Source organism: Tachypleus tridentatus, chromosome 2, assembly GCF_004210375.1.
Source record: "Tachypleus tridentatus isolate NWPU-2018 chromosome 2, ASM421037v1, whole genome shotgun sequence".
Classification (NCBI taxonomy): domain Eukaryota; kingdom Metazoa; phylum Arthropoda; class Merostomata; order Xiphosura; family Limulidae; genus Tachypleus; species Tachypleus tridentatus.
In genome coordinates, this window is record NC_134826.1 from 112,636,653 (window position 1) to 112,656,596 (window position 19,944).

A 19,944-nucleotide genomic window follows, 5' to 3' on the forward strand; every position below is an offset into this window, starting at 1 on the left:
AGCCAGACTGAAAGCTTCACACGAATTCAATCTCTCTTTCAAAGTTTCTTTGATGTCCTCTGAAAGATCTTTTGTCCTGCGTGAGACAGTAAAGCTGGAAAGGCTAGTTTGCTCCACCAAATATTTTTTCTCTGGACATGCATATTCTGTGAATATTGTTAAACAATTTTTAATAAATTCTCCATCACTGAAAGGCTTTCCCTTTTCTGCCATACATTCACAAAGCTTAAAACTCAGTTTTGTCACCAGTTCTGAATTTTTCTTGAAAGTGGTAAAAACACCTTGTTGCTTTTCAATGGATGTTTTTAAATGTTCAATTTTGTCCTTTCGTGCCTGACCAACAATTTCATCAAACTGGGAGGAGTGCTTAGTTGCGTAATGTCGCTTAATATTGTACTCTTTCATGACTGCAATTGTAGTTTGACAGACGAGGCAGACAACACCTTGATTATGTGGGACAACAAGATATTTTGTGCACCATTCACTGTTGAATAACCTTCCCTCATCATCAATTTTTCGTTTCTTAACTGCTGACATTTTACTAGCCCTGAAATCAAAACAAAAATTATTCTCACGAAAATAGCAAAGTAGAAAAAACATAGAATTTATTTACACATGGAACCTCTTATGGACAGAAACACATATTTCTAAATTGGCATCCCGATCATAGCCTTCCGGTACTTAAATTAATTGAGAATAGCAAAATACAGTGTGACCTCGCCTATTCGCGGTTCGCCATTCGCGGCCCCGCATATTCGAGGGTTATGCGCGAACTGCGTTTTGTAGGTCACAGAGACTGAAAGGGCTTTTCGAGGAGATTTCTGTTGTATTTACTCAATCAAGCCGTTTTATCAATTGTCGTCTTCACCAAACAAGATTGGACTGCTATTGGCTGACTGCCTCAGCTTCCCCAACAACGCAAACGGCAAAGCACAGTCCGGTAACGCACGGTACAATTTAGTGAAATACATAACAGGATGCAATATTGCTACATTATTACTGCATCAATGAGTATAAGTATCATTAGTGTTTGGGAAGCATTTCATATAGTATATAATCGCATACATATACGTTTTAAAACTGCGTCCAATATTCGCGGTTTTTCGCTATTCGCGGGAGGGTAAAGAACGTAACCCCCGCGAATAACGAGGTCACACTGTACATAGAATCAGATGCATCTGAAAGCAAAAATTTTAATAAATTCAGTAAAGTCACAACAATATGCTAAATAATAATCAATTTACCTTCAATCTCTTGTAGTAACTGTAAAAGGAAATAAAAGGCGAGGTTCAGGACATGACGTTGAGTCGTAGACAATAGTGCTAGTGCACGTCACCTATTCATGCCCTAAGGAGGCCGACCAATCGAATTCGGCCTGCTCCTCTCTAGCAAAGATAATTTTAGAAGTTTGTCGAGTCGAAGCCTGGGAATCCCGTAGGATCGGCTTTTAAAAATATTCCATTTGCGTTGGATTACAGATCAGGTCACATGGTTAGATTACAACAACTAGGGCCACACTAAATGGCTTGGCGGGCCGGGTTGTGGCCCGCGGGCCGCCTGTTGCACACCCCTGGTATAGACTATAGACAATCAAGAAATGCGTTAGGCCTCTACGCCACAAAGTTTGCTTTCGATGAAAAAAGTAATGACGTCTCTAAACTTTGTATACATACATACATATATGATAACTAAGTACTTGGTCCGCTATATAATATCGAATAATGAATTAAGCGCAATTTTATAACATTATTCACACACCTAAGTTAATTTATGTTACTGCAAGGTGATTTAAAAGAATGAAAAAAAAACAACAAGGCAGAATTTATTTCTAATATAGTGTGTTGATGTAAGATGAGTACTTTTTGCATATTTATTTTTAATGACATCTAAGTTATTCAAAATAGTTGAAAAACATTATACTTACAATACTTGTAAGGTGGGCGCTGAAAATAAATGCTGTGGCTATTTTTAAATTTCTTTTCATACTAAAAATTCATTAAAAATAAACAAAACGAGCTCGTCTATAAAGATGGCTCAAGAAAAATGAAATAATAAGGAATGACACACTTAAATTTTAATAGAAAAATAATGTAAATGATGAATATTAATTTAGAGACAAAGATACTTGCGTGTCAATGACAGTCACTTGGCCAATATCATTGACCCATCCTATTATGGCATCACTGTTAGTCTGTTGAGAAAAGATAGACAGGTAATTAACTTTCAGATATTTTAATCAATATCATAGGCAAGTAAGAAGATCGTTTATTACTCTCAGTTTTCTAACAAGTTATAGTGGTAGATAAAAATGTTTTGTATGATATACTTTGTAGAGAATTTCAGATTAAAGGTCAAACATTTATTCATTTCTAAGGAATAAGATATTTTAATCATAGCGAAGTAAACTATAATGATTGGAACAAGAAATAAGTTGTTATTTAATAGATTCATTTCTATATAATAGGGTGACCAGAACTACCTAATTCCTTAAATGAACACACCGATTAACGAAAATATATATTCTGATTAGAATGCATTAAACTATTTAGTGAGTTCTAACAGTAGTTTATTTCACAAACCCAGCAGGCGTTAACTTAAAACAGTATTTTTTATATTTCTTAAGTTTATATAGTTAAAATGTAAATAAAAAGTTTTTAATTTCTCACGTTTTACAACTTCAAAATATTTTGAATATTAATAACGCGCGAAAACAATATTTGAAAGAGAACTAAAATAATAATAAAGTGTACTAAATAGATTTTTATTAATATTACTAATTTGTTTCTACTGTCTTACAAATCCTATTCTTCGAAAACGAGAATTAATGTAGCTAAAACGTATTTCCTGGTATTTATAACTGAAACGATTTAATGGATGATGATCGAAACTACAGTGTTAAACAATTACCATTTTTGTATTGTTGGAGAAGCCAATTCCCGTCCATTTATTGATATTAGAACTATAAATTATGAACTCTATTTCATCACTGTTCTTACGCAATTTCCACTTGACGTGATATAAACAGCTGTGAACTTTGCAGTTTTGCGGATACTTCCACTCTCCAGTAGATAAAACGGCCTTTCCTATAGGCTTACTATTAGCATCTGTGATAAAGGATACAATAAGGTTGTCTCTGAATTATAACTACATTAATGATTCTACTTGTCGCACCTGTGATAAAGGTGACTGAATAATGTTCACAGTTTTAGAACATATAATTGCTATTACTACCCGTTATATAATAATTCAGTTTGTCGAATTTGTGATCAATGTGACAAAACTATGTTTGCAAGTTATAATAGGATTACGCTTACGTTATTAGAACTGTTGATTATTATTAGATAGGCACTAGTTTCATAATAATAATACTTCCAAATCTACAAGGAAAGTAAGTTTTTTTTAATATTGCCAACGAACAAAATGACAAATTATATATTCATTTCATGTTTTAAACTAATATTTGTTTAGCTGACACAGTTGACACCTTTTCAGTTGTATAAACACACAAAAATATCTAGATATTATTTTTAGCTATAAAAAAGATCTAGGAGATTTTACATACAAAAGCATTTCTAAAAGCCTTGGCTGATCAATAAAACTATAATGCCTAATGGATGAGTTGTATATCAAGAATTTCACTCTTGCTTCAACATAAAATCAATAATCACAAAACGTTTAGAGAACTTTCTACAAAGTTGTCTAAACTCAGAATATGGTAATCTAATTTAACAATTATTTTAATTTTGTAACACTAGGTCTTATCTTAATAAATCCAATATATGTATGAATTCCAATACGAACTTACTCATATAGTTAGGCTTACCAAAAAAGTTCATAGTAACTTTTCCTCGTTGTTTTCCGTGCCCATGGTACTTAATCTCATCAGGACGATAGAAGTCTGGTGTCTTTACTTTACAATCTTCAAGTCCAGTTTTAGGTCGATGAATGTATTTTCCAATTTCTTGACCTCGAGCCCAGATGACATCCATGAAACTGTTTTCAATTGTATGGTCAGTGAGTTCTTTGCCTAAAAACATTAAATAAAATAAGAATAATTGTTGAGTTTTAATATTGTTCATTTTGTTTTTATAAATGAAAACCTTTAATATTTCCAGTATTATTGGATGGGAAAAAGGTAATTAAAACATATAAGAATATGACAGAATATGATTAATACAGTACTGATTAAGTTATATTTAAACGGCTTAGAATATGTAAATCAGCAACTCGTGTCAATCATAGCCGATATAAAATTGTTTTGGAGAATAGAACTAAATTTGGACGTTGTTTAAAGTTTCGTAAGCTGTAATGTGATGCCTCCGAAAAGTAATCGCTTTTCAAAAGGTTATATAACAGACTTTTCTGATAGAAAGTAGTAGTACACTCATGTTATAAAGATGTATTCGGGCTAGGTTTTTAGACTTTCCAAGACGGACCTATGTACGTAATGTATTGGAAAACAGGTTAATGTGGATCAAATAGGCATCAATGTTATCTTAAAAGAGGCCCGGCATGGCCAAGCGTGTTAAGGCGTGCGACTCGTAATCTGAGGGTCACGGGTTCCCATCCCGATCGCACCAAACATGCTCGCCCTTTCTGCCGTGGGGGCGTTATAAATTGACAGTCAATCCCACTATTCGTTGGTAAAAGAGTAGCCCAAGAGTTGGCGGTGGGTGGTGATGACTAGCTGCCTTCCCTCTAGTCTTACACTGCTAAATCAGGGACGGCTAGCACAGATAGCCCTCGAGTAGCTTTGTGCGAAATTCCAAAACAAACAAACAAAAATATCTAAAAAGATATTTACTACAAATCGTATTCCAACCACGATAAACAAAGTACAACGTTTTATTATATAAAGGACAATAGCAAATGTGATCATCTTGCTTGAAGCGACAGAACAAAATATAAGCAAAAAAGATTTCTGTGAAGAAAATTGACACAAGTTATATGTCGGCAAGTTGCTTCCATGACATCTGTTCAACTGTTGCATACGTAAAACAGTTGAAGAATCAAAGTAGTATTTACACTGCCCTATACAACAACGTTCAGTGATGGATGCAATATCTTCTGGCATTGGACTGTTGAAACGAGCATTGTGAAACGGTCATCTTTATACACTTAGTGTATTTATCAAAGCAGAAAGATGATGTTTGTTTGTTTTGAAATTTCGCACAAAGCTACTCGAGGGCTATCTGTGCTAGCTGTCCCTAAGTTAGCAGTGTAAGACTAGAGGGAAGGCAGCTAGTCATCACCACCCACCGCCAACTCTTGGGCTACTCTTTTACCAACGAATAGTGGGATTGTCCGAACATTATAACGCCTCCACGGCTGAAAGGGCGAGCATGTTTGGCGCGATGGGGATGCAAACCCGTGACTCTCAGATTACGACTCGCACGCCTTAACACGCTTGGCCATGCCGGGCCTCAGAAAGAGGAATAGTGTGCTTTAGTCGTAAAAAGTCTTATGATGAAATCTTTTGTAGTGTAAATTACGTTGCAAGGATATTTTCAAGATGCAATTTTGTCAGAACAAAAATGGATATGTTGACGTGGTTAGTCTTTAAAATCATTTTAATATAACGTGTTCAACCCTCTGTAATAGTTCCATAAAAACTAAACAACAGTCGAAACACAAATATCAAGTGCCATATATTAATATATCTGAAGTAAAATTTAAAAAAAGAGTAGTAAAAATGAAACTTTGTGATATACAAATAAGATATATAACTTTTAAGCTACCTTTCAGCTTCTTTCTGAATACAATGGTGGTCAAGCCGTTTTCTTCATAACCCACTGCAGCTGTCAAGTCGTCAGTTCCTCCGTAATAGGAATCAGTCCGTGGAGTGGACCTGTCTCGTGTGTAGCTGTCAAAAATACGGCTAGTTCCTCTTCGAACGGCCCCAATCACCATATCTGTACAGTCCATAGGATGAAAGTCATGGCGAGGTGTGTAAGAAGATTTTGGTGGATACTTCCCAGCACTTTCTAAAAAACTGCGTTTTATTAAAGATGGTGCAATCTCACGTTTGAAACGGTTTTTAGAAGCGAAATTACGATTGTACGCACCATTCTGAGAACTATCAATTGCTGGAATACCAATTATATTACCACCTTCACCAAAGCTACGTTCGAAACTTTGAGATAACGATGGCCAATTTCGACTCCATGATGGTTGAAAATGTTGGTTAAATGGTATGTTTGCAGGTCGGAAATAATATGGTTGGCCAGAGAAACGATCTGACAGCAGAGAGTGAGGCATGTGTAAGAAGTTTACGCTAGGTTGTGTAGGGACCTCAAAATCAAATATTTTTTTAAAGAATTTTGGTAAAACTGTCGATGCAGTAGAAACTCTTTCTATTTTTCGATCTCCGTTTTTATCTACATCTAAAGGATGTCTAGCTTTAGACGTGTGAGGATTGACTGTCTTACTACCTGCGTGAGGGGTTATTGTAGTAGTATCCTTACTGGTTTTAAGAACTTCAGTAGTAAGTGTAGCAGATGACACCAAATGTGGTTCTGGTCGTATTTTACTACCATCTTCAGGAATGTCTGTTGTATCGGGTGCAGCTGTAATGCATTCCACTATAGTTGTTTTGTCGTTTGTTTCAGGTTCGGATGGTGTACTGCGAATTTCTCTTATCAGAGGAAATGCTTTACAACCAGCGTTCATACCTCGAGGTCTCCACCCAAGAGCAGCGTAACTTGTTCCATTGACCTTAAGAATAATTTCTATTTCTTCTCTATCCTATGAACAACCAATAAACAAAAGATGTAGCAAGATATCTACAACCGAATAAGAAAGTCTCATATGTATATACATACACATTCGTTTTCAATCCTTATAAGATATATAACTATTTTATTGATTTATTTACTTGTTTTTAACTAAAGAAATTACATTAGTTTAAAATCAAAGTTCAATAGCAAAATTTAGAACCTTGAGTAATGAAAACCTTGGTTACCCCCATAAGAATAAAAGTAATAAGTTAAATGTCTGGGGGGTATTTTTAAAAATAATAGTTTTAAGACTATAATACATTTCAAAAACTATTCATGTGATTATAACATTTGTATGTAAGTAAAGATGATGAATTAGTTGTAAATGCCCTAACAGACTGTACATACTACTTAAAAGACCACCAAAAATACACGTTTGATACAGGTGTAATTTAAACATCTTTCTGTCAACGGAAGTGAAAAGCGCTATCAACATCCTTAGAGGTTATGTTGGAGTTTTGTAAATGTTTTAATATATATAAATATAAACCAGGAGTATTTTAATGCGTGGGACAATGCTGTTATCCGAAAATAACAAAGTTAAAGATAATTTCATATTGTTCAGTATCTATTATACTGTTTATTCAGAAAATTACGTACTGAGAAAAGAAATACTTATCTAATCAAGTATTGAAGCCTATTATAAAAAATATGTATTCCACTTATGCTAAATATGCATGTATAACTTAAGTGATCTTAGAACCCATACGAGTTTTTTATAACAGAAAATTTTGGAAACTTAGTTTTGTGAGTTTTTTTCGCACATAAAGAGATTGCGAAAATATCTTACCTGAAGTATTCTCCAATAGAGGGTGTAATCGTCTGATAAGTTTTTTTGAAAATGTTTGCTCAAGTCTAGATTGGTAGTTTTCACGGAAGATTCTGTTAAATTGGTCACAGAAAATTAGAAACAAAAATTAATTGGTTTGTAATTTAATTAGGTATTGGCCATTTTTTAACGAAAGCAAGCTAAGAGCAGATGTTTCTTTCCACATTTTTATTTCACAGATTGTTTAGGCAAAGTATTCATGATGAAACTTTGATGAATGGACGGCAACTGCCTGTTGCGGAGACACAAGTGTAGAGGACGCGCCTTGAAAACGAAAGGCGGAAGACTTTAGAAACGTCGTCATCTACACTTGTGTCTCTACAACAGGCAGTTGCCGTCCATTCTACGAAATTTCATCACGTTTTTCTCAGTTTGTCAATGTTATAATCATCAGCGGTGCGGCGAGAATATGAGAAATAAAAGATTCTATGAAGATATTTATGTCTTCAGTGTAATACTAAGTTACATATTACATGCCCAACTGGCGAAAATTTGAAAAAAAACAGTAGGCCTAAAATGTGCTATAAAAACAAGTGAACTGTAGACACTTCAGTATCAGAATTAATGGTTTCCGGTATTGAACAAAATGATATTGGACAGTGATTTATGGAAGAGTAATTTCTGACAGGCTATTTTTACACATCTGTGTTATTGAGCCACAATGAACAAATCAAGAGAAATTTAGTAAAATAGTATCTATAGCTAACTCATTTTTACAACAATTCAGAGACCTATTGGTTTTCAAATATTTCTTTCTTTTACGGTTTTCACACCATGGTACTTTCTTTTAGGTTGAAATTATACAGAAGTCTTTATAATTGCTTAAATATACAGCTTCAGCTCAACAGGAAAATTGTTTAGTTATGTTTCAAGATACAGTTTCAAAATTCTATAATTTCTATTAGATCTACACAACCGCTTAAGCGATATTTTATGATAAGTTTGTAAATATAGCTATTTACGAATTACATCTTGTATAGTTCAATTGTTATGAATTAAAGATGATTACATCATGTTGCTACAGCCTTCTGAGTTTTTACTTGGTTTAACACAGTATTATTGCATCAAAATATCTAGTATTGTGCAAAATGTTGTATTGCATACTTTTGTTCTAAAAGCTGACATATTTGCTGAAGACAGGAGAAATTACATTTTCTTGAAGCTTGTACTGTACCTGGTGACAGATAAGAACCACAAATTTAAGAGTCTGTATCTCATAAGAGGAAGGAGAAAATTGCTGTTCTAAATGTCGCTATATTTGCAATAGATATGATAAATTATTTTAGATAAACGCGACTCTTTAAATTTAAGTTTAATGCGAGAACTACGAGTAGCATATTTTGTTATTTTTAGAAGCAATTTTTTATGGAAAGTTTGTTTATGTAACGTTTTACGAATCATATGGTGTGTAGTTCAATTATTATGAATTAACGATTTTTCCTATAATGAAATTATTGCATTATGCTGCTAAAAATATCCAAGTCTCTCATCTATTTCATTGGGTATTAGTGCATAACAATATCTTGTATTTCGTGGAATGTCCAAGGTTAACTAGGCATAGAAAAAATCATTATTGAGTTCTAGTTCTGAACGTGAATTTAGCGATAAAAGAGGATACAGAGGCGATTCTAATAATGAAATTATCATAAACTTCATGGTAATAACAAAATAAAGAAGAAGAATTCTTCTTGTCAGTTGTGTTCTAAAGTAACTAAAGCAGACCGTGTTGATTTTGACAAAAAAATACAATATTTTAAAGCTTGTATAAATCTAAGATAACTAATATTTAACGAACTTTTGTGTATATGTTTAATTTGTTCTTGTTTGTTTGTTTTTTGAATTTCGCGCAAAGCTACTCGAGGGCTATCTGCGCTAGCCCTCCATAATTTTGCAGTGTAAGACAAGAGGGAAGGCAGCTAGTCATCACCACTCACCGCCAACTCTTGGGCTACTCTTTTACCAACGAATAATGGGATTAACCGTCACATTATAACGCACCCATGGCTGAATGGGCGAGCATGTTTGGTGGGACTGGAATTCGAACCCGCGACCCTTGAATTAGGAGTCTAACGCCTTAACCCACCTGACCATGCCAGGCCTAATTTGTTATTAACATATTATTTTTAAAACAGGTAGAATGTGATGCTGTTTCTTTGCGAACAAATAACAGACACTTACTGTAAAGGATCCACTGTTACAAAACCTGATAATCTTATAAAAAGTTGTCTAAATTTCACAAGGTAATAAAATGTTGCTAATTAAAATAAAAAAGAGGAAACGAAAGACCTACACAGACAATAAAAATAGAAGAATACAAATATCATTTACAAATAACAATAACAAAAAGATATATTAATACAGATAACATAAACAACTAATAAGAAGAGATCCAGACAATTTCAGAAATAACTGTTATATCAAAAAAATGTTATTTTCAGTGTATAAGAAATTTACTTGTTTAGAGTTTACCTTTGTCGCACTTCTCCCCAAACCAGCCTGTTTCACAGAAACACTGCATCTTAGGGAAGGTTGTTGACTTCAGATTGATACATTTACCGTGCAAGCCACAGTCATCATCTGACCAGCACTCATCTAGTTTGTAAATATTAAAAATCCATCAAATCCTTCAATATACTTTAAATTACTTTATGATTTTATCGTACTACTATCTCGAAGTTTAATACATAAATACGAGGGCTGTTCAAAAAATACGCGGACTGTTTGAATTGCGTGGCTCCAGTTGGTTCCAGGGGAATCCGCTTGGTGTCGCTAGGTTCGCACAGCTCAGCTGATTACGACGCCATTTCCCGATTGCAGATATCTTCATTTGTTTATTAGCTACGCGGTTTTAAGTGAAGTGCGATTTTTTCGTTTGGCGGATTTCAGAATGAATGACCTGAAGGAGCAACGACTTGCTGTGAAATTTTGTGTTAAACTTTGAAAATCTGCGACTGAAACTTTTGCTATGCTTAACACGGCTTACGGTGATGTTGCTATGAATCGTACGGCATGTTTCAAGTGGCATGAACGTTTTAAGGATGGTCGACAGTCCATTGAAGATGATGAGCGTCCTGGACGTCCTTCCACGTCAACTGACAACCCACACGTCGACAAAATCAACACCCTGGTGTGGGCAAATCGACGTCTGACTGTCAGGGAGCTTGCTGAAGAGTGTGGGATATCAGTTGGATCTTGTTACGAGATTTTGACCGAAAAATTGAAGATGCACCGCGTTGCTGCGAAATTCAGCCCTCAGAACTCGTGAGTTTTTGGCCAAACACTCGATCACTGTTCTTCCCCACCCCCCTACTCACCTGACCTGGCTCCTTGCGATTTTTTCTTGTTCCCCAAACTCAAAAGACCCTTGAAAGGAAGAAGATTTGAGACGATTCCTGAGATTAAGGCAAATGCGACGAAGGAGCTGGATGACATTACAAAAGAAGCGTACCAGGACTGTTTCAACAAGTGGAAACACCGTTGGGATAAGTGTGTGCGTTGGGGAGGAGAGTACTTTGAAGGGGTCCCAGACCTGTAACTTCTAAATCAAGTACATTTTGTTTTATGACGTCAGTCCGCGTATTTTTGAACAGACCTCGTATATTACATAAAATCAAATTAACAGTTGTAATGCTTGTCAAAAAAAAATGGGTAATCGTACGCAGCGAACTACTGATACTAACTGAAAAGACACAGTAACTGCTTCTCACACACACTTAAGCTACGATAACTACCCACAATTACAACCTGATACACATCTACAACTTATTTCATGCAATTGTAATGAAAATTCCATTAGCGTTTGATGTTAAAATACTTGTGTACTTGATACTACAAGTGAGACACTTGAGATCACAAACATGTAAGGCCTTTGGTGATTGGTTTGATTTGTTTTAAATTTCACGCAAAGCTACAGGAGGAATATCTGCACTAGCCGTCCCTGATTTACCAGTGTAAGACTAGAGAGAAGGCAACTAGTCATTACCACCCACCGCCAACTCTTAGGCTACTCTTTTATCAACGAATAGTGGGATTAACCGTCACGTTATAAGGCGAGTATGTTTGATGTGAAGGGAATTCGAACTCGCGACTCTCAGATTACGAGTCGAGTGCCTTAACCACCTGGCCATGCCAGGACCGTCTTTGATGAAATACAGAAAGAAAAAAGGCAAAATAATATAAGCTAAACTCTTTATTACACAATCCAGTTATATTTTAGTCAAAAAATTCTAATATCTATAAAATCATAACATTTTAAACACATTGGTGCTTAAGTTGCTTTTTTATTTTGACTATTTGAATGTTTATATTTTATACTTGCTAGCTACGTTAATGTTTGTTTAGTTTTTATTTTGACGATGTCTGCTAAAACTAAATTTATTTGTCAGAAATCGTCACATTATTGGTAATTCATAATATACGCTTTTATAATTTTCCAGTCAAAAGTTAATCAAAATTACACAATGCTGTTTCTGAGATATTTTTGTTTTAACTTTACAGTTAAATAAATTGTGGTATAAAAGAGGTTTAAAGAATTTTGGAGAAAGTTACAACTTTTTCACAATGCGTTAAAAAAACACCTTATAAAGAGAAAAACATTATTGTATTAAAATCGTCCGACGGTTTGTCTCCGATTTTCAGTTACTATAGCTGATTTCTCGTATGCATGCTTTTCTTATAAAATTAAAAGACGCGTTCATTAAAGAGTTTTCGCTTAGTTATTGCAAAATTAAAAAGAATCTCACTATTTAAAACATCGTGTATCCTGGGTAGAAGGAATTTGCCGGTATGACACAAACGTTGTATGATGGTTGTAGTCTGCTGTTAAAACATAGCGTACACTGTGGCTATATTGCTTTATTGTACCATTTATACATAGCATGTACTGTTAATTTAGTCCACTGTTTATATACAGCGTGTACTGTGGCTGTACTGTTGTATTACACTCCTTACACATACCATGTACTGTGATTCTACTCAACTGTTTATGAATACCATGTGCTTGTGTGCTATTGGTTTATACAATCGTGTACCATTGTTGTACTCTACATTTTTATATGTATTTTGTATCATGGCTATACTCTACGTTTTTATATACAGCATGTGCTGTGACTGTAGTCTACTGTTTATTGATAACGTACACCATGACCATACTCTATACTTTTATTTGCAGCGTGTATGATATTTCTCTACCATTTATACATATCGTTTAATGTTGTTATAGTCTATTACTTAAACATAGCAGGTATTAAGGCTGTACTCAACCGTTTGTACATGGTATGTGTCTACCTTATGTAGATAGCGTTTGTCATCACTAAAAGCAAAGTACCATTTAAAGAGACCAAATAGTGGGCACAGAAATACTAGCACTTTCGGAGAATGTATTCCGGAAATAAAGAATGTACCCTTTATGGAATATATGTGTATCATAGCTGAAAATAAGTTACCTTTTTTATTGAGTGTGTACATTAGCTAAAAATAAAGAGTCAATCACACTGAGTATGTGGTAAAGAGAAGGTATAAGTATATTACATTTATAAAGAGCAATGGATATTGTACCATATATGTAGAGTGCGTTTATCGTGATTGCATTGTTTCCGGAGAGTGCATGTCATTTTTTTCTTTCTTTTATGTTTAAACTCAAAACTGCGCAATATATTATATATGCTGTACTTAACATGGATGCCGAACAGAAGTTTTTTGTGCTATAAACTTTCAGTCTTACTGCTTCACAACTGGGAAGTTAAATGTTGTGGTTATATAATGTTCAGTTTATAGGAAGCATGTACCACTTTAGTAATCAGATAACATAAGTTCATCCATCTTACCAATAATTAAACAGACACATCTAAGAGTATAAATCAACCTTTTCCATATCGTCATATGAAAATTATTCTGAAGAACTGGAGCAGCTTGAAAGTCACTGAATACACAAAACCATGCTACGAATGAAGGATATCTGTTAAAGGTATTTTCTGGATGTCACATAGTTTTATGTTAGAAGGACAATTTAACTTCGTAAGAAATCATCAGGTATTTTCATTACCGTTGTTGCAGGGGATAATGGTAACAAAGTTCTAATGATGTCGTCAAACAGCTTCTGTAAGATAAGAAAGCCTGAACCCAACGAAATTGACTTTTTGTGTGTGTATTGTGAAAAAGGAATGCTACTATGACAGGTGAAGTGTACTCCAACACCATGAGGATTTATCTTCATAACCCATGTTACAATGAAAGAGTAATTAGATGAAAGCCACTTCTTATTTTGGGTAATATCGTATACACTATGAGTATCAAGTATCTCATGGTACCCTCACAAACTGCTGCCTTTTTGGACACCAATATTTTGCAGATTTCCCATGTATTGAATAGTATTGTTTGCCGACTATCCTTGGGTAATTTTCGTTGAATCATCTGTAAGCCAAATCAAAATACAGCGATATTTCTGTTATGGTATAGGCGTCACTTGGACAGCTGAATGACCCAGTTGGTGGTATGCTACTCATGAAATCACAGTTCTTGAGTAGAACTTTTTAGGTGTTTATGATAATGACCAGCTTGTCAGGCAAAGTAATTTTCGTGGTAGATGGGCTTCTGTTCATTCAACCCGAATAAGGAAATGACAGCTTGAAGGTCAAGTATGGATACTATTCTAGTGACAGAAGTAGGAAGGGCCTCACTTCACAAGAGGAAGTGACGTCACGACACGACACATGAATACGGAAGTTGAGAGGGTTGATGTTAGTTATCGAAGATCACGGGGCCATAGTTCCAAACGTTGTCATCAGAAAGCGTATTGTTAGGGATGCGTTGCTGGGTCACAATGATAAGCGACAACGATGCCAAAGGTTGTCACCAAATGACGTGACGTTAGAGCGGCGTTATTATGCCGCCATGATGGATGATTACGTCGCATAGTAGAGAATATGTTTGTACATAATATCATAGTTCCAAAAGTTGTTAACAAGGCCATATTGCTGCCGCCATTTGAATGGTTACATAAGAGTACCACACTGTAGTTTTTAAACATGTCTTAACAAAAATTTATTTATTCAGTAATATTATTATTATAATAAATGTGGAGACAATACTTCTTCTTAATATTTTATTTTCTCACAATAAAGAGTTTATAATCTGATCTGCAAAAAGGCACATCTATGAAGGATGTATTTACATGAAAAGATTTTACAACAAATTCATGAACAAGCGTATTACTATCTCTATGAGATACAAATTAAATAACAATTTTTGTTTTCATGCATGTCGACAATGATAATAAGCATAATACATACAATATTGTTCACACACAGATAGATATGGACGTTGCTGTACTTTTTGGTTGTAAGTCCATGTTCGACACTTTTCTTGATAAATTTTCTTATATTAAGATTATGTAGATGTAGTCCTGATGAATCAAAATATTCTCACTTTTCATTTTGATCAAGATAAATACAAACCCAGTAGCTACCAGCTTTATAACTTAGATCCGGTTTGACGATGTATAACTGTTTTTCTACATAGTCAGGTAGTTGATCAGTGGCAAACACACCTTCGAACTTTTTCTTATACGCAAATTCAACATTTTCAATGTATTCACATTTTCATAAATATCTGTTATGATGTTTTTAGACTGATTGTTCCCACTGGCACTGTGGTATGTCCGTGGACTCACATCGTAAGAAACCAGGTTTCGATAGGCAGCAGAGCACAGATAGTCTATTGTGTAAATTTGTGCTTAATTGCAACCAATCAAGCTAGACTCATCACTTTCTAGAACTGAATGAAATTATTCATATGATAGAACGTCCATAGTGTTAGGTAAAGCACAACCAAAACGTATTTCAATTACTAAATTTTCCTTTTTAGCAAGTTAAAGAAAGAATTTCCAGCAGATATATGTGTGAAAGATCAGAGGCAAAGGGTGTATATCATCCCAATAACAATTCTTTGATCGTAAAATTGTTTCCAGTTCCACCAAACAATGTTTCATAGCTTAATGCATACAGCTCAACTTCAAAATATGATTACAAAGGTCGATGGAGTATCTGTTTTCAATACGTGTTGACTGCCATGAAATTGATATTGTAATGTTTGAAATTGTATGGATTTTTTTCCCAAGATCCATTAAATGCTACGTTATTAACACATCCTACAACAAGATGTTTAGGTGCTTAACTTAATCAATATCAATAGATGCTTGTACGTTTCTCTGGAGAATTGAGAAATATTTAAACATTACATTACATATTTCAAAAGATACTTAGCTATTCCTTTTTCAAATGTTTCAGTATATGCCAGAACGAATGATGGGCTCATCATGACTTTTCTAGCAAATATAAAAACATGTTGTAGTACAATTTTGAATCAACATTCATCATTTGACATAATAGAAAACGAATATTTACATTATATGAGTTAGTGTTTTAAACTTACACCATTAGGTGAGAACATGTTCTATAAAATATATCTGAATGTATGTATACAGCTGCTCATGTCGACTGTTTTATTACCACGTATATCTATGTACTGATCTTATATTTCATCATTCTCACCATCATTAAAATTGAAATCGTCAAAGTAACTTGCTGTATCTTTTATCCACATGGACGATGTCAAATGACTTCTTTCAGTTTCATCATTATTATAACACACTAAAGTTTTTATGCAAGTCTTATATGTATAAAGTTTATGAGATGAAGATATTAGTTTATCATTGAGGTGTACATCGACTTGAGAAAATAGAAAACGAAGCAACAAGTTTACAGGTGCTGATGTAACTTCATTTTTTATAATATCAGTACCGTCAGGCTTGATAATCTTTCCCTTTACATGAAAATATGATAGGGCTGGATCTGAATGTCCGTCTCTTGATCCTGATATAGAAAACTCGAAAGGTCCTCTGTCGGTCATTGAAGATAGAAAATAATATTCAGTCCAATTACCTTCCTCAATTGCTGTTTGTATGGGATGGAGAGAAAATGAGTATGCTCAGATTTTGCACATTGATGAGACTTTTCATGTGGCAGGAGAGCCATGATTACTTGTTGAAAAAGCCTAGAGTGGATTTTCTTCGTCTCCTAGCTCTAGGCATTCTGAAAATGCTTATTTTATATTTATTATTTATATTATGTATAACTTCTCTCGCCAGATTCTTAGATCCTTGTGTCTCGTCATTTTCCAGCACTGACAAAATCATTTCCCTGTATGACATCAGACGCTAAATTTATACTTGATTTAACTGTCTATTTTTCTAAGGCTAATGTTCCTTTATCAGAAATGATACAGTAAAACATACAGTTTTACTGTATGTTTTTTAAAACATCTCCCAATACATGTCTTCGTTGCTATTGACTAGCAGTATAAGGTAAACCGTTTCCCACTTGGTAATGGTAAAATGCATCATAGATGTGTGATTCTTGACTGTAACGAACTTTCATGGCTGTGAAGGTGGAGTGTTACGTTCATTCTTCATTGTTCAAATGAAATAGTTCGACCAATATCATCCTTTATATCAATCTCTATAGCTTTAACAATTTTGTTTAGACACAGGTTTCAGTGATAATGTCTCCACCTTGGCCTTTAATTTGAACATTTCATACCTGTAGTATATGTGCATCACCAACAATATTGGGTTCCACAATATCTGAGAAAATAGAGGGTGAATAAAATCCACTATGCATATTAAGATTATATGGAGCTATATTGCATTGGGCTACATTATCATGTGATTATTATTAAATCCTAGTATAGCCGATACTACAAGATCGAGTGTTATAAAGGTTCCATCATTTACCTTCGCGGTTACTTTTAGGGTGAATGAATTGTAAATAAATATACGTTCATTGTTGGATTTAGGAAGTATATCTTCCACTTATTTTAAATTTCTAATTTACTCTTATGTTGTTGTTTTTTTTTGTAATAATCTGGTCTAATATAACTTATTATGGCAACAGAGTGAGAACCTGAAAATTATTATATCCATCTTGTACCATCAGCCACGTCATGCCAACTATGTGGATAGCGTGATTCGACCAAGACCTCTTTCCACGAACCATCAAAGTTAATAGATCTCGGAAGATGAGTGTTATTATCAAAATAATTTATAGAACTGTCGCTAGGTAACGTTACATACAAATTAGTCCAAGTTGAATACGAGAAATTGTGTTATACACAGCAGTTTATGAAGGCAGGTGAGTCAGATCTTTTTGATCAATCGAGTTACTAAATATATGACAATATCTTTTCCATTTTACAAAATGTTTGTTTTTACCAGTTTCTTGCTCGCTTAATATTTCTTCAACAGCCTAGACGTCATCGAGAAACTATAACTTTATGAAACAGTTTTGAAACATAACGCTGCATTGAACCGGGCATTGACATGATGACAAAGGTCACTTCCAAGTTGACAAAATCTATTTCACAATACCCAGTTAAACCTGCTAACTTGACTACATATAAAAAGTTGTTAGTCAGTCTACAATTACTTTGAATTCAACATTTATACTAATACTTTATTCATAGTTCTACCAGTGACAACTCAGTTTATGTAAATATGATTTTTGAATATATTTCTAAACCAACACCGTTATAGATCTATTTTAAATAAATTTCTGAGCTACATAAATACTGTCACAAAAATGTATATTCATATAATAAATGATTCCATTATCGCTCAGCAGTGAAAATATCGACGAATGAGAGAAAAATATGAGCCAATAATTAGGTGGAATTTACTTTCTTCTGTGGCTTCTATCTTTTAAAGATACCGAATCTCTTACTAATGTTAGTTGTTTTCGTACTATTTATTGATTAATCATGGATTTCTATACAAAAAATTATATCATTTACTTTTTTATTTTACAGACACAGACTGACTAAGATAAACAAACTTTTCGAGGTGTCAAGAGATTGTCTAACGAGGTAAGTTTTAAAACTTATATATAATTTACATATCTGAAATTATTTTCGTTTAAAAATTACATTTAGTAATATTCTCTTTCTTTTACAGCTATTTACTAAACGTCCTCACAAGAATGACGAATAATTTATCGTTACAAATTCTGTAAGTGGGAGATTTAAAAAGTATAACGAAGCTTCTACGAGTTACTGTATTTCTTTTAATCCTAAAAAATGCGGATTCATAAATATATGGACATTCTCAAAAGTAATATTCAAAATATACTAGACGATACAACTAAACGTATATATAGTAAAGCTAAAGTAAGAATATGTATTTCAAATAATTTTGACAAACCAATAAATACATGCTTGTAACGTAAGAATATTTTCGCACCTGAAATGATTTTATCTATAGTTGGTAAATTAAATCAGAGTAAAAAAAAAAGATATACCATAAGATGACTCATTCAAAATTGAAGTTACAAATTATCAAATATCAGTCTTGACTGACTTAAGAAAATAATCAGTTATGTCTACAGTTAACAGCAACGACGATCTTTACTGTGTTAAAGCATCAGTACTAGCTTTAGCATCTCTCGGAAAGGATCCAAAATGTATTAGAGATCAACGACGATCATTTCTGACTTGCATGGCTAAGAATTACATTATTAGGCTAATGCTCCAGAAGAACCATGCGGCATAGAATATATTAGTAAATTTGAACGTCATTTAAATATTTAACTACATGTAGTTTCTAACCGTGTAACATATGAAGGTTCTTCACGCGCAGAGAAAATTCTATGGTATCATGATCACCATTTTGACGTTACAAAATCAAAGAAGAGTTTCCTCGGGGTAATATACTGCTGTTCAAAATGCGATAAATAGTTTGAGTATTCAAATAAATATTAATGTTCAGAGCACTGTGTCGTTTGTTATTTTAATGACTGTCTTAAAGGTCAATCTGTTGTCTGTTCTGATTGTAACAGAATTAGTAAATCTGTCGAATGTTTTTATCGACATATTTCAAATAACAGGTAGACAAATGATTTTGTTTGTTTGTTTGTAATTAAACACAAAACTAAACAATGGGCTATCTGTGTCCTGCCTATCACAGGTATCGAAACCCGGATTCTAGCTTTGTAAGTTCACAAACATACCGATACCCCACTGGGGGACGTAGATGAACGATCTTTACGTGATAAATTTTATCAGTGCAAGAATTGTTTTATCCTTATTGACAAAAAGAAAAGTAATCCTGAATGTCATCGTTGTGGTGCATGCACTTGTGTAGGATGTGAATCATAAGTTTTAAACAATCATTTATGTTTTCTCCATGACAAAAAAAGATCTCTAGCATCGGTCAAATAAATAAATATATATATATATATTTTATTTTGAGAAAGATCAGGAAACAAATTCACGAGGTAAACTACTGTGTGG

General features: G+C 33.9%; 1 protein-coding gene across 3 annotated transcripts in view; it reads right to left on the reverse strand.

Moving 5' to 3' along the window:
* The window catches only part of LOC143244864 (uncharacterized), a 67,691-nt gene that overhangs the window by 22,173 nt on the left and 25,574 nt on the right, over window positions 1-19,944 (reverse strand). For all 3 annotated transcript variants that reach the window (XM_076490290.1, XM_076490291.1, XM_076490289.1), the window contains exons 6-11: window positions 10,075-10,197; window positions 7,567-7,658; window positions 5,739-6,744; window positions 3,824-4,027; window positions 2,908-3,104; window positions 2,130-2,191 (exon numbers count right to left, since the gene is read on the reverse strand). In XM_076490290.1, the coding sequence (XP_076346405.1) occupies window positions 2,130-2,191; window positions 2,908-3,104; window positions 3,824-4,027; window positions 5,739-6,744; window positions 7,567-7,658; window positions 10,075-10,197 (1,684 nt within the window). The remainder of the gene's footprint in view (window positions 1-2,129; window positions 2,192-2,907; window positions 3,105-3,823; window positions 4,028-5,738; window positions 6,745-7,566; window positions 7,659-10,074; window positions 10,198-19,944) is intronic.